Source organism: Oncorhynchus keta, unplaced genomic scaffold (genome assembly GCF_023373465.1).
Source record: "Oncorhynchus keta strain PuntledgeMale-10-30-2019 unplaced genomic scaffold, Oket_V2 Un_contig_29541_pilon_pilon, whole genome shotgun sequence".
Taxonomy (NCBI): Eukaryota; Metazoa; Chordata; class Actinopteri; order Salmoniformes; family Salmonidae; genus Oncorhynchus; species Oncorhynchus keta.
The window spans coordinates 1-13,939 of NW_026286600.1; the positions used below are offsets into that span (position 1 = coordinate 1).

At 47.2% G+C, this 13,939-nt stretch overlaps 1 protein-coding gene across 1 annotated transcript; it reads left to right on the top strand.

The window, feature by feature from the left end:
• Window positions 1-2,549: 2,549 nt before the first annotated feature.
• On the top strand, window positions 2,550-9,335 carry LOC127923398 (glycerol-3-phosphate dehydrogenase 1-like protein; the record flags this gene model as incomplete). Its single annotated transcript, XM_052507432.1, has 3 exons — window positions 2,550-3,136; window positions 8,614-8,791; window positions 9,189-9,335. Coding segments are annotated over exons 1-3 (369 nt in total), but the record flags the coding sequence as incomplete, so codon positions are not given.
• Between the last annotated feature and the right edge of the window lie 4,604 nt (window positions 9,336-13,939).

Below are 13,939 nucleotides of genomic sequence, written 5' to 3' on the forward strand. Positions count from 1 at the left end.
TGTGGGTTTGATGCGGAGTAGACGCGCTGCCCCCGGACACCCCACCACGGCTGCCTGCGGTGCCTGCCTCTGAGCCCAGGCTGTGCGGACACGAACCGCCAACTCCTCGGTCCGAACACCGTGCGGCCGGATTCCCATGGTAGGATGCGGGGTTGATCGTGTTGGAGCCTGGGTGCTTGTCCATAGTTGAGATTTAGGCTCAAAATAAGATTGTCTTGTTTTAGAAGGTGGAAAACCGAACGAGAAGAAGATCGAATGCAGTGGAGATTCCAGAACAGGGTGATGACCACATTCTCCGTTAGTGCAGCTTCTTGGAGAATATGAACCCCTGTACTGACTTATGCTGAGAGAAGAAGAGAGAGGAGAAAGAGGGGTATTCCGTGTCTTGCTGCGGTGTTGGTGTGTGGCTCTGACGTTTCTGCGTTTTTTTTCTACTGGAAATCCCGGGTTGGTCACTCCCTTTGACTGCCAGCCAACCACGATACCGATGTACCTCTAGAATACAGGGCTGTATGCAGGGCTATATGCAGGGCTAGAATACAGGGCTATATGCAGGGCTATATGCAGGGCTAGAATACAGGGCTATATGCAGGGCTATATGCAGGGCTAGAATACAGGGCTGTATGCAGGGCTATATGCAGGGCTAGAATACAGGGCTATATGCAGGACTAGAATACAGGGCTGTATGCAGGGCTAGAATACAGGGCTATATGCAGGACTAGAATACAGGGCTGTATGCAGGGCTATATGCAGGGCTAGAATACAGGGCTATATGCAGGGCTAGAATACAGGGCTATATGCAGGACTAGAATACAGGGCTGTATGCAGGGCTACATGCAGGGCTAGAATACAGGGCTATATACAGGGCTAGAATACAGGGCTGTATGCAGGGCTATATGCAGGGCTAGAATACAGGGCTATATGCAGGGCTAGAATACAGGGCTATATGCAGGACTAGAATACAGGGCTGTATGCAGGGCTACATGCAGGGCTAGAATACAGGGCTATATGCAGGGCTAGAATACAGGGCTATATGCAGGGCTAGAATACAGGGCTATATGCAGGGCTAGAATACAGGGCTATATACAGGGCTAGAATACAGGGCTGTATGCAGGGCTATATGCAGGGCTAGAATACAGGGCTAGAATACAGGGCTGTATGCAGGGCTATATGCAGGGCTAGAATACAGGGCTATATGCAGGGCTAGAATACAGGGCTATATACAGGGCTAGAATACAGGGCTATATGCAGGGCTAGAATACAGGGCTATATGCAGGGCTATATGCAGGGCTAGAATACAGGGCTATATGCAGGGCTATATGCAGGGCTAGAATACAGGGCTATATGCAGGGCTATATGCAGGGCTAGAATACAGGGCTATATGCAGGACTAGAATACAGGGCTGTATGCAGGGCTAGAATACAGGGCTATATGCAGGACTAGAATACAGGGCTGTATGCAGGGCTATATGCCGGGCTAGAATACAGGGCTATATGCAGGGCTAGAATACAGGGCTATATGCAGGACTAGAATACAGGGCTGTATGCAGGGCTACATGCAGGGCTAGAATACAGGGCTAGAATACAGGGCTATATACAGGGCTAGAATACAGGGCTGTATGCAGGGCTATATGCAGGGCTAGAATACAGGGCTATATGCAGGGCTAGAATACAGGGCTATATGCAGGACTAGAATACAGGGCTGTATGCAGGGCTACATGCAGGGCTAGAATACAGGGCTATATGCAGGGCTAGAATACAGGGCTATATGCAGGGCTAGAATACAGGGCTATATGCAGGGCTAGAATACAGGGCTATATACAGGGCTAGAATACAGGGCTGTATGCAGGGCTATATGCAGGGCTAGAATACAGGGCTAGAATACAGGGCTGTATGCAGGGCTATATGCAGGGCTAGAATACAGGGCTATATGCAGGGCTAGAATACAGGGCTATATACAGGGCTAGAATACAGGGCTGTATGCAGGGCTAGAATACAGGGCTGTATGCAGGGCTATATGCAGGGCTAGAATACAGGGCTATATGCAGGGCTAGAATACAGGGCTATATGCAGGACTAGAATACAGGGCTGTATGCAGGGCTACATGCAGGGCTAGAATACAGGGCTAGAATACAGGGCTATATGCAGGGCTATATGCAGGGCTAGAATACAGGGCTATATGCAGGGCTAGAATACAGGGCTAGAATACAGGGCTATATGCAGGGCTAGAATACAGGGCTAGAATACAGGGCTATATGCAGGGCTAGAATACAGGGCTAGAATACAGGGCTAGAATACAGGGCTATATGCAGGGCTAGAATACAGGGCTATAATACAGGGCTATATGCAGGACTAGAATACAGGGCTAGAATACAGGACTAGAATACAGGGCTATATGCAGGGCTAGAATACAGGGCTATATGCAGGGCTAGAATACAGGGCTATATGCAGGACTAGAATACAGGGCTAGAATACAGGACTAGAATACAGGGCTATATGCAGGGCTAGAATACAGGGCTATATGCAGGGCTAGAATACAGGGCTATATGCAGGGCTAGAATACAGGGCTACATGCAGGGCTAGAATACAGGGCTATATGCATAATCGCAGAGAACACACGGATTCACCACAGCTCATTCACCACACACAAGGATCTCAACGTACATGCATGATGAGTGGGATATTCAATATTTCATTTCGAATAGGTAAAAAAATCGGACTATGTCATTTAGACTATTTGATATGAAAATGTAAGGCTATTCAATTCACATTCTTCATTAATTTCTTCCAGAAGAGAGACATTAGTAAACATTGCAACAATTGTCTTGTAATTTATCAGGGGACAGACATCTGAAATAGGCTACTCAACTTCCATCTGCTAATTGTAACTAACATTTAAAAAAAAACTCGTAATCCCAGAATCCTCCAGTTCGGCATCTCCTTGATGATGTCATTTACAGCAGTTCAGTCTGTCGTAGCCTAGAGGCGCACTCCTGTCTCCCCTCCATAAATCCACTCCTCATATCATCTGTCATTAGTTACCTATATCTTCGGAATCAGTACATTTTTTGAACAGTTAGGAAACATCTCCAAATGGCGTCGCCTCTGAAAGTGTGCATTGTCGGCTCTGGAAACTGGTGAGTTCAGTCACTGTCAATGATCACTGTTGCTCCTGTCGATGACATGCAATCTATAGAGATGGTCAGATAGATGTTACAGGGCTAGCTGGTCAGATAGATGTTACAGGGCTAGCTGGTCAGATAGATGTTACAGGGCTAGATGGCCAGATAGATGTTACAGGGCTAGCTGGTCAGATAGATGTTACAGGGCTAGCTGGTCAGATAGATGTTACAGGGCTAGCTGGCCAGATAGATGTTACAGGGCTAGCTGGTCAGATAGATGTTACAGGGCTAGCTGGCCAGATAGATGTTACAGGGCTAGCTGGTCAGATAGATATTACAGGGCTAGCTGGTCAGATATATGTTACTGGGCTAGCTGGTCAGATAGATGCTACAGGGCTAGCTGGTCAGATATATGTTACAGGGCTAGCTGGTCAGATAGATGTTACAGGGCTAGCTGGTCAGATAGATGTTACAGGGCTAGCTGGTCAGATAGATGTTACAGGGCTAGATGGTCAGATAGATGCAGAGCTAGATGGTCAGATAGATTACAGGGCAGCTGGCAGATAGATGCTACAGGGCTAGCTGGTCAGATAGATGTTACAGGGCTAGCTGGTCAGATAGATGTTACAGGGCTAGCTGGCCAGATAGATGTTACAGGGCTAGCTTACAGGGCTAGCTGGTCAGATAGATGTTACAGGGCTAGCTGGTCAGATAGATGTTACAGGGCTAGGTGGTCAGATAGATGTTACAGGGCTAGCTGGTCAGATAGATTACAGGGCTAGCTGGTCAGATAGATGTTACAGGGCTAGATGGTCAGATAGATGTTACAGGGCTAGCTGGTCAGATAGTCAGGGCTAGCTGGTCAGATGTGGGCTAGCTGGTCAGATAGGGGTCAGATATATGTTACAGGGCTAGCTGGTCAGATAGATGTTACAGGGCAGGGCTAGCTGGTCAGATAGATGTTACAGGGCTAGCTGGCCAGATAGATGTTACAGGGCTAGCTGGTCAGATAGATGTTACAGGGCTATCAGATAGATGTTACAGGGCTAGCTGGTCAGATAGATGTTACAGGGCTAGCTGGTCAGATAGATGTTACAGGGCTAGCTGGTCAGATAGATGTTACAGGGCTAGCTGGTCAGATAGATGTTACAGGGCTAGCTGGTCAGATAGATGTTACAGGGCTAGCTGGTCAGATAGATGTTACAGGGCTAGCTGGTCAGATAGATGTTACAGGGCTAGCTGGTCAGATAGATGTTACAGGGCTAGCTGGTCAGATAGATGTTACAGGGCTAGCTGGCCAGATAGATGTTACAGGGCTAGCTGGTCAGATATATGTTACAGGGCTAGCTGGTCAGATAGATGTTACAGGGCTAGCTGGCCAGATAGATGTTACAGGGCTAGCTGGTCAGATAGATGTTACAGGGCTAGCTGGCCAGATAGATGTTACAGGGCTAGCTGGTCAGATAGATGTTACAGGGCTAGCTGGTCAGATATATGTTACAGGGCTAGCTGGTCAGATAGATGTTACAGGGCTAGCTGGTCAGATAGATGTTACAGGTCTAGATGGTCAGATAGATGTTACAGGGCTAGCTAGATAGATGTTACAGGGCTAGCTGGTCAGTTACAGGGCTAGCTGGCCAGATAGTTACAGGGCTAGCTGGTCAGATAGATGTTACAGGGCTAGCTGGTCAGATAGATGTTACAGGGCTAGCTGGTCAGATATATGTTACATGGCTAGCTGGTCAGATAGATGTTACAGGGCTAGCTGGCCAGATAGATGTTACAGGGCTAGCTGGCCAGATAGATGTTACAGGGCTAGCTGGTCAGATATATGTTACAGGGCTAGCTGGTCAGATAGATGTTACAGGGCTAGCTGGTCAGATAGATGTTACAGAGCTGGTCAGATAGATGTTACAGGGCTAGCTGGTCAGATAGATGTTACTGGGCTAGCTGGTCAGATAGATGTTACAGGGCTAGCTGGTCAGATAGATGTTACAGGGCTAGCTGGTCAGATAGATGTTACAGGGCTAGATGGTCAGATAGATGTTACAGGGCTAGCTGGTCAGATAGATGTTACAGGGCTAGATGGCCAGATAGATGTTACAGGGCTAGCTGGTCAGATAGATGTTACTGGGCTAGCTGGTCAGATAGATGTTACTGGGCTAGCTGGCCAGATAGATGTTACAGGGCTAGCTGGTCAGATAGATGTTACAGGGCTAGCTGGTCAGATATATGTTACAGGGCTAGCTGGTCAGATATATGTTACAGGGCTAGCTGGTCAGATAGATGTTACATGGCTAGCTGGTCAGATAGATGGTACAGGGCTAGCTGGTCAGATAGATGTTACATGGCTAGCTGGTCAGATAGATGTTACAGGGCTAGCTGGCCAGATAGATTTACAGGGCTAGCTGGTCAGATAGATGTTACAGGGCTAGCTGGTCAGATAGATGTTACAGGGCTAGCTGGTCAGATAGATGTTACAGGGCTAGATGGTCAGATAGATGTTACAGGGCTAGATGGTCAGATAGATGTTACAGGGCTAGCTGGTCAGATAGATGTTACAGGGCTAGCTGGTCAGATATATGTTACAGGGCTAGCTGGTCAGATAGATGCTACAGGGCTAGCTGGTCAGATAGATGTTACAGGGCTAGCTGGTCAGATAGATGTTACAGGGCTAGCTGGTCAGATAGATGTTACAGGGCTAGCTGGTCAGATAGATGTTACAGGGCTAGATGGTCAGATAGATATTACAGGGCTAGCTGGTCAGATAGATGTTACAGGGCTAGCTGGTCAGATAGATGTTACAGGGCTAGCTGGTCAGATAGATGTTACAGGGCTAGCTGGTCAGATAGATGTTACAGGGCTAGCTGGTCAGATAGATGTTACAGGGCTAGATGGTCAGATAGATGTTACAGGGCTAGATGGTCAGATAGATGTTACAGGGCTAGATGGTCAGATAGATGTTACAGGGCTAGATGGTCAGATAGATGTTACAGGGCTAGATGGTCAGATAGATGTTACAGGGCTAGCTGGTCAGATAGATGTTACAGGGCTAGCTGGTCAGATAGATGTTACAGGGCTAGCTGGTCAGATAGATGTTACAGGGCTAGATGGTCAGATAGATGTTACAGGGCTAGCTGGTCAGATAGATGTTACATGGCTAGCTGGCCAGATAGATGCTACAGGGCTAGCTGGTCAGATAGATGTTACAGGGCTAGCTGGTCAGATAGATGTTACAGGGCTAGCTGGTCAGATAGATGTTACAGGGCTAGCTGGTCAGATAGATGTTACAGGGCTAGATGGTCAGATAGATGTTACAGGGCTAGATGGTCAGATAGATGTTACAGGGCTAGCTGGCCAGATAGATGTTACAGGGCTAGCTGGCCAGATAGATGTTACAGGGCTAGCTGGTCAGATATATGTTACAGGGCTAGCTGGTCAGATAGATGTTACAGGGCTAGCTGGCCAGATAGATGTTACAGGGCTAGCTGGCCAGATAGATGTTACAGGGCTAGCTGGTCAGATATATGTTACAGGGCTAGCTGGTCAGATATATGTTACAGGGCTAGCTGGTCAGATAGATGTTACATGGCTAGCTGGTCAGATAGATGGTACAGGGCTAGCTGGTCAGATAGATGTTACAGGGCTAGCTGGTCAGATAGATGTTACAGGGCTCGCTGGCCAGATAGATGTTACAGGGCTAGCTGGTCAGATAGATGTTACAGGGCTAGCTGGTCAGATAGATGTTACAGGGCTAGCTGGTCAGATAGATGTTACAGGGCTAGATGGTCAGATAGATGTTACAGGGCTAGCTGGTCAGATAGATGTTACAGGGCTAGCTGGTCAGATAGATGTTACAGGGCTAGCTGGTCAGATATATGTTACAGGGCTAGCTGGTCAGATAGATGCTACAGGGCTAGCTGGTCAGATATATGTTACAGGGCTAGCTGGTCAGATAGATGTTACAGGGCTAGCTGGTCAGATAGATGCTACAGGGCTAGCTGGTCAGATAGATGTTACAGGGCTAGATGGTCAGATAGATATTACAGGGCTAGCTGGTCAGATAGATGCTACAGGGCTAGCTGGTCAGATAGATGTTACAGGGCTAGCTGGTCAGATAGATGTTACAGGGCTAGCTGGTCAGATAGATGCTACAGGGCTAGCTGGTCAGATAGATGTTACAGGGCTAGCTGGCCAGATAGATGCTACAGGGCTAGCTGGTCAGATAGATGTTACAGGGCTAGCTGGTCAAATAGATGTTACAGGGCTAGCTGGTCAGATAGATGCTACAGGGCTAGCTGGTCAGATAGATGTTACAGGGCTAGATGGTCAGATATATGTTACAGGGCTAGATGGTCAGATAGATGTTACAGGGCTAGATGGTCAGATAGATGTTACAGGGCTAGATGGTCAGATAGATGTTACAGGGCTAGATGGTCAGATAGATGTTACAGGGCTAGCTGGTCAGATAGATGTTACAGGGCTAGATGGTCAGATAGATGTTACAGGGCTAGATGGTCAGATAGATGTTACAGGGCTAGATGGTCAGATAGATGTTACAGGGCTAGATGGTCAGATAGATGTTACAGGGCTAGCTGGTCAGATAGATGTTACAGGGCTAGCTGGTCAGATAGATGTTACAGGGCTAGCTGGTCAGATAGATGTTACAGGGCTAGATGGTCAGATAGATGTTACAGGGCTAGCTGGTCAGATAGATGTTACATGGCTAGCTGGCTGGCTAGCTGGTCAGATAGATGCTACAGGGCTAGCTGGTCAGATAGATGTTACAGGGCTAGCTGGTCAGATAGATGTTACAGGGCTAGCTGGTCAGATAGATGCTACAGGGCAGCTGGCTAGCTGGTCAGATAGATGTTACAGGGCTAGATGGTCAGATAGATGTTACAGGGCTAGCTGGTCAGATAGATGTTACAGGGCTAGCTGGTCAGATAGATGTTACAGGGCTAGCTGGTCAGATAGATGTTACAGGGCTAGCTGGTCAGATAGATGTTACAGGGCTAGCTGGTCAGATAGATGTTACAGGGCTAGCTGGTCAGATAGATGTTACAGGGCTAGCTGGCCAGATAGAGCAGCATTAGCTGCCAGTGTCTGTCTCTTACAATGTAACGTTAGGTATATCTCTCTCTGGCGCAGAGGCGAGCGCGGATCCAATGTATAACATCAACGTTACATCGTAGCTATTGTCAAGGAGAACACGAGCAGGAGAGCAACGTGGGGTTTTGAATCCACTTATGTTGAGGGGACGACAATGCATTTCTGTAGGATCATGTTTAAAGGATACTGTTTATGACATGAGCAAATTTCTTGACAAAGGACAAGACTGAATTGTATTAGGTTATCCCGTTCTAAAATAATGGTGAACAGTTAAGACAATAATTTAGATTGTTTTTGCTATTGTCTCTTGCCACAGGAAGATGGTAAATGGTAAGTTGTAGAGCAGAGTAATGTACATCGATGATTCTTGTTCCCTACAGGGGTTCAGCCATTGCCAGGATAATCGGCAGTAATGCTCAGGCCCTGCAGCGTTTCGCCACCACAGTCAAGATGTGGGTGTTTGAGGAGAACGTGGACAGCAGGAATCTCACAGACATCATCAACACAGACCATGAGAATGTCAAGTACCTGCCTGGATACAGGCTGCCTGACAACGTGGTAAGAGGACTGTCTGAACAGAAATTAGTTTAAACAAAGACTGAAAGCTTATAGTTTACACCATCACCACCCCACCCCCTCTCATCCACCCACCGACCCACCCACCCACCCACCCACCCATCCACCCACCTACCCTCTCTCTCTCTCTCCACCCCTCTCATTTCTCACCCTCCTTCCCTCTCTCTCACCCCCCTCTCTATCTCTCTCTCTGGACCCCCCTCTCATTCTCTCAGTGTTCTCCTCTCTCTCTCTATCTCTCTTTCTCAGCCCTCTCTCTTTCTCACCCTCCCTCCTTCTCCTCTCTCTCTCATCCTCCTTCCCTCTCACCCCCCTCACCCTCCTTCCCTCTCACCCCCCTCTCACCCTCCTTCCCTCTCACCCCCTTCCCTCTCAACAGGTGGCTGTACCTCAGCTCCAGGATGCTGCTGAGGGGGCTGACCTCCTAGTGTTCGTGGTTCCTCACCAGTTCATCAGGAAGCTGTGTGATGAGATGGTGGGCTGTGTCTCCTCCCAGGCCAGGGGAATCACACTCATTAAGGTAAGAGTTTCACGCCGCCAAACGTCCTACTCTTATGTTTACTCTCCAACCTAAAACATACAAGGCTCTTTGGAGCCCTGTCATTTCTCAGTGTTCTCCTCCTCCTTATAAGGCTCTTTGGAGCCCTGTCATTTCTCAGTGTTCTCCTCCTCCTTATAAGGCTCTATGGAGCCCTGTCATTTCTCAGTGTTCTCCTCCTCCTTATAAGGCTCTATGGAACCCTGTCATTTCTCAGTGTTCTCCTCCTCCTTATAAGGCTCTATGGAGCCCTGTCATTTCTCAGTGTTCTCCTCCTCCTTATAAGGCTCTATGGAGCCCTGTCATTTCTCAGTGTTCTCCTCCTTATAAGGCTATATGGAGCCCTGTCATTTCTCAGTGTTCTCCTCCTCCTTATAAGGCTCTATGGAGCCCTGTCATTTCTCAGTGTTCTCCTCCTCCTTATAAGGCTCTATGGAGCCCTGTCATTTCTCAGTGTTCTCCTCCTCCTTATAAGGCTATATGGAGCCCTGTCATTTCTCAGTGTTCTCCTCCTCCTTATAAGGCTATATGGAGCCCTGTCATTTCTCAGTGTTCTCCTCCTTATAAGGCTCTATGGAGCCCTGTCATTTCTCAGTGTTTCTCCTCCTTATAAGGCTCTGTGGAGCCCTGTCATTTCTCAGTGTTCTCCTCCTTATAAGGCTCTATGGAGCCCTGTCATTTCTCAGTGTTCTCCTCCTTATAAGGCTCTTTGGAGCCCTGTCATTTCTCAGTGTTCTCCTCCTTATAAGGCTCTATGGAGCCCTGTCATTTCTCAGTGTTCTCCTCCTTATAAGGCTATATGGAGCCCTGTCATTTCTCAGTGTTCTCCTCCTGCTTCTCCTCACTAACACCATCACCAACCACTCTGGTCCCAGTCTGCCTGTCTTGACCTCAGTGACAGCAGGGTAGACCTCAGTCAGGCCAGAGAAGGGCCTTGTGTTAAACCTCTGGATTGGGCCAGAGCGGGGCCTTGTTTTAAACCTCTGGATTGGGCCAGAGCAGGGCCTTGTGTTAAACCTCTGGATTGGGCCAGAGCGGGGCCTTGTTTTAAACCTCTGGATTGGGCCAGAGCAGGGCCTTGTGTTAAACCTCTGGATTGGGCCAGAGCAGGGCCTTGTGTTAAACCTCTGGATTGGGCCAGAGCAGGGCCTTGTGTTAAACCTCTGGATTGGGCCAGAGCGGGGCCTTGTGTTAAACCTCTGGATTGGGCCAGAGCAGGGCCTTGTGTTAAACCTCTGGATTGGGCCAGAGCGGGGCCTTGTGTTAAACCTCTGGATTGGGCCAGAGCGGGGCCTTGTGTTAAACCTCTGGATTGGGCCAGAGCAGGGCCTTGTGTTAAACCTCTGGATTGGGCCAGAGCAGGGCCTTGTGTTAAACCTCTGGATTGGGCCAGAGCAGGGCCTTGTGTTAAACCTCTGGATTGGGCCAGAGCAGGGCCTTGTGTTAAACCTCTGGATTGGGCCAGAGCAGGGCCTTGTGTTAAACCTCTGGATTGGGCCAGAGCGGGGCCTTGTGTTAAACCTCTGGATTGGGCCAGAGCGGGGCCTTGTGTTAAACCTCTGGATTGGGCCAGAGCGGGGCCTTGTGTTAAACCTCTGGATTGGGCCAGAGCAGGGCCTTGTGTTAAACCTCTGGATTGGGCCAGAGCGGGGCCTTGTGTTAAACCTCTGGATTGGGCCAGAGCGGGGCCTTGTGTTAAACCTCTGGATTGGGCCAGAGCAGGGCCTTGTGTTAAACCTCTGAATTGGGCCAGAGCGGGCCTTGTGTTAAACCTCTGGATTGGGCCAGAGCGGGGCCTTGTGTTAAACCTCTGGATTGGGCCAGAGCGGGGCCTTGTGTTAAACCTCTGGATTGGGCCAGAGCGGGGCCTTGTGTTAAACCTCTGGATTGGGCCAGAGCGGGGCCTTGTGTTAAACCTCTGGATTGGGCCAGAGCGGGGCCTTGTGTTAAACCTCTGGATTGGGCCAGAGCAGGGCCTTGTGTTAAACCTCTGGATTGGGCCAGAGCGGGGCCTTGTTTTAAACCTCTGGATTGGGCCAGAGCAGGGCCTTGTTTTAAACCTCTGGATTGGGCCAGAGCTGGGCCTTGTTTCAAACCTCTGAATTGGGCCAGAGCGGGGCCCTGTGTTAAACCTCTGGATTGGGCCAGGAGCGGGGCCTTGTGTTAAACCTCTGGATTGGGCCAGAGCAGGGCCTTGTGTTAAACCTCTGGATTGGGCCAGAGCGGGGCCTTGTGTTAAACCTCTGGATTGGGCCAGAGCAGGGCCTTGTTTTAAACCTCTGGATTGGGCCAGAGCGGGGCCTTGTGTTAAACCTCTGGATTGGGCCAGAGCGGGGCCTTGTGTTAAACCTCTGGATTGGGCCAGAGCAGGGCCTTGTTTTAAACCTCTGGATTGGGCCAGAGCGGGGCCTTGTTTTAAACCTCTGGATTGGGCCAGAGCAGGGCCTTGTGTTAAACCTCTGGATTGGGCCAGAGCAGGGCCTTGTGTTAAACCTCTGGATTGGGCCAGAGCAGGGCCTTGTTTTAAACCTCTGGATTGGGCCAGAGCAGGGACTTGTTTTAAAACCTCTGGATTGGGCCAGAACAGGGTCTTGTTTTAAACCTCTGAATTGGGCCAGAGCGGGGCCTTGTGTTAAAACCTCTGGATTGGGCCAGAGCAGGGCCTTGTGTTAAACCTCTGGATTGGGCCAGAGCAGGGCCTTGTGTTAAACCTCTGGATTGGGCCAGAGCAGGGCCTTTGTAAAGAGGGATTTGTGTGGTTCAGGAGCCAGGGGATTCTGAGAAGCTTTATTTGATTGGAGAGGCCGGTAAAACTATTACTACATAATTAACTACAGGCTCATTTTTTTTTTTTTTGAGAGGACAGTCTTCCCCTTCTCCAATAATGTAATCAGACGATTATGGTGTTGGGATTAATTTAATAAGTTCTCATTCAGCCTTGTCTCTCTACTATCTATTAATGTATTAATGTATTAATGTCTGGTCTTCAATCAGTTACAACTACTTCTACAGGGGTCTAGTTATTCAGCCTTGTCTCTCTACTATCTATTAATGTATTAATGTATTAATGTCTTCAATCAGTTACAACTACTTCTACAGGGGTCTAGTTATTCAGCCTTGTCTCTCTACTATCTATTAATGTATTAATGTATTAATATCTAGTCTTCAGTCAGTTACAACTACTTCTACAGGGGTCTAGTTATTCAGCCTTGTCTCTCTACTATCTATTAATGTATTAATGTCTAGTCTTCAATCAGTTACAACTACTTCTACAGAGTTCTAGTTATTCAGCCTTGTCTCTCTACTATCTATTAATGTATTAATGTATTAATGTCTAGTCTTCAATCAGTTACAACTACTTCTACAGAGTTCTAGTTATTCAGCCTTGTCTCTCTACTATCTATTAATGTATTAATGTCTGGTCTTCAATCAGTTACAACTACTTCTGGGGGTCTAGTTATTCAGCCTTGTCTCTCTACTATCTATTAATGTATTAATGTATTAATGTCTAGTCTTCAATCCCAGTTACAACTACTTCTACAGGGTCTAGTTATTCAGCCTTGTCTCTCTACTATCTATTAATGTCTTAATGTCTTAATGTCTAGTCTTCAATCAGTTACAACTACTTCTACAGGGTCTAGTTATTTCTAGCCTTGCTCTCTACTATCTATTAATGTCTTAATGTCTTAATGTCTAGTCTTCAATCAGTTACAACTACTTCTGGGGGTCTAGTTATTCAACCTGGTCTCTCTACTATCTATTAATGTCTTAATGTCTTAATGTCTAGTCTTCAATCAGTTACAACTACTTCTACAGGGGTCTAGTTATTCAGCCTTGTCTCTCTCTACTATCTATTAATCTATTAATGTATTAATGTCTAGTCTTCAATCAGTTACAACTACTTCTACAGGGGTCTAGTTATTCAGCCTTGTCTCTACTATCTATTAATGTATTAATGTCTAGTCTTCAATCAGTTACAACTACTTCTACAGGGTCTAGTTATTCAGCCTGGTCTCTCTACTATCTATTAATGTCTTAATGTATTATGTCTAGTCTTCAATCAGTTACAGCTACTTCTACAGGGGTCTAGTTATTCAGCCTTGTCTCTCTACTATCTATTAATGTCTTAATGTCTAGTCTTCAATCAGTTACAACTACTTCTACAGAGGTCTAGTTATTCAGCCTTGTCTCTCTACTATCTATTAATGCTTAATGTCTAGTCTTCAATCAGTTACAACTACTTTCTACAGGGTCTAGTTATTCAGCCTTGTCTCTCTACTATCTATTAAATGTATTAATGTATTAATGTCTAGTCTTCAATCAGTTACAACTACTTCACAGGGGTCTAGTTATTCAGCCTTGTCTCTCTACTATATATTAATGTATTAATGTCTAGTCTTCAGTCAGTTACAACTACTTCTACAGGGGTCTAGTTATTCAGCCTTGTCTCTCTACTATCTATTAATGTCTTAATGTCTAGTCTTCAGTCAGTTACAACTACTTCTACAGGGTCTAGTTATTCAGCCTTGTCTCTCTACTATCTATTAATGTCTTAATGTCTAGTCTTCAATCAGTTACAACTACTTTGAGAC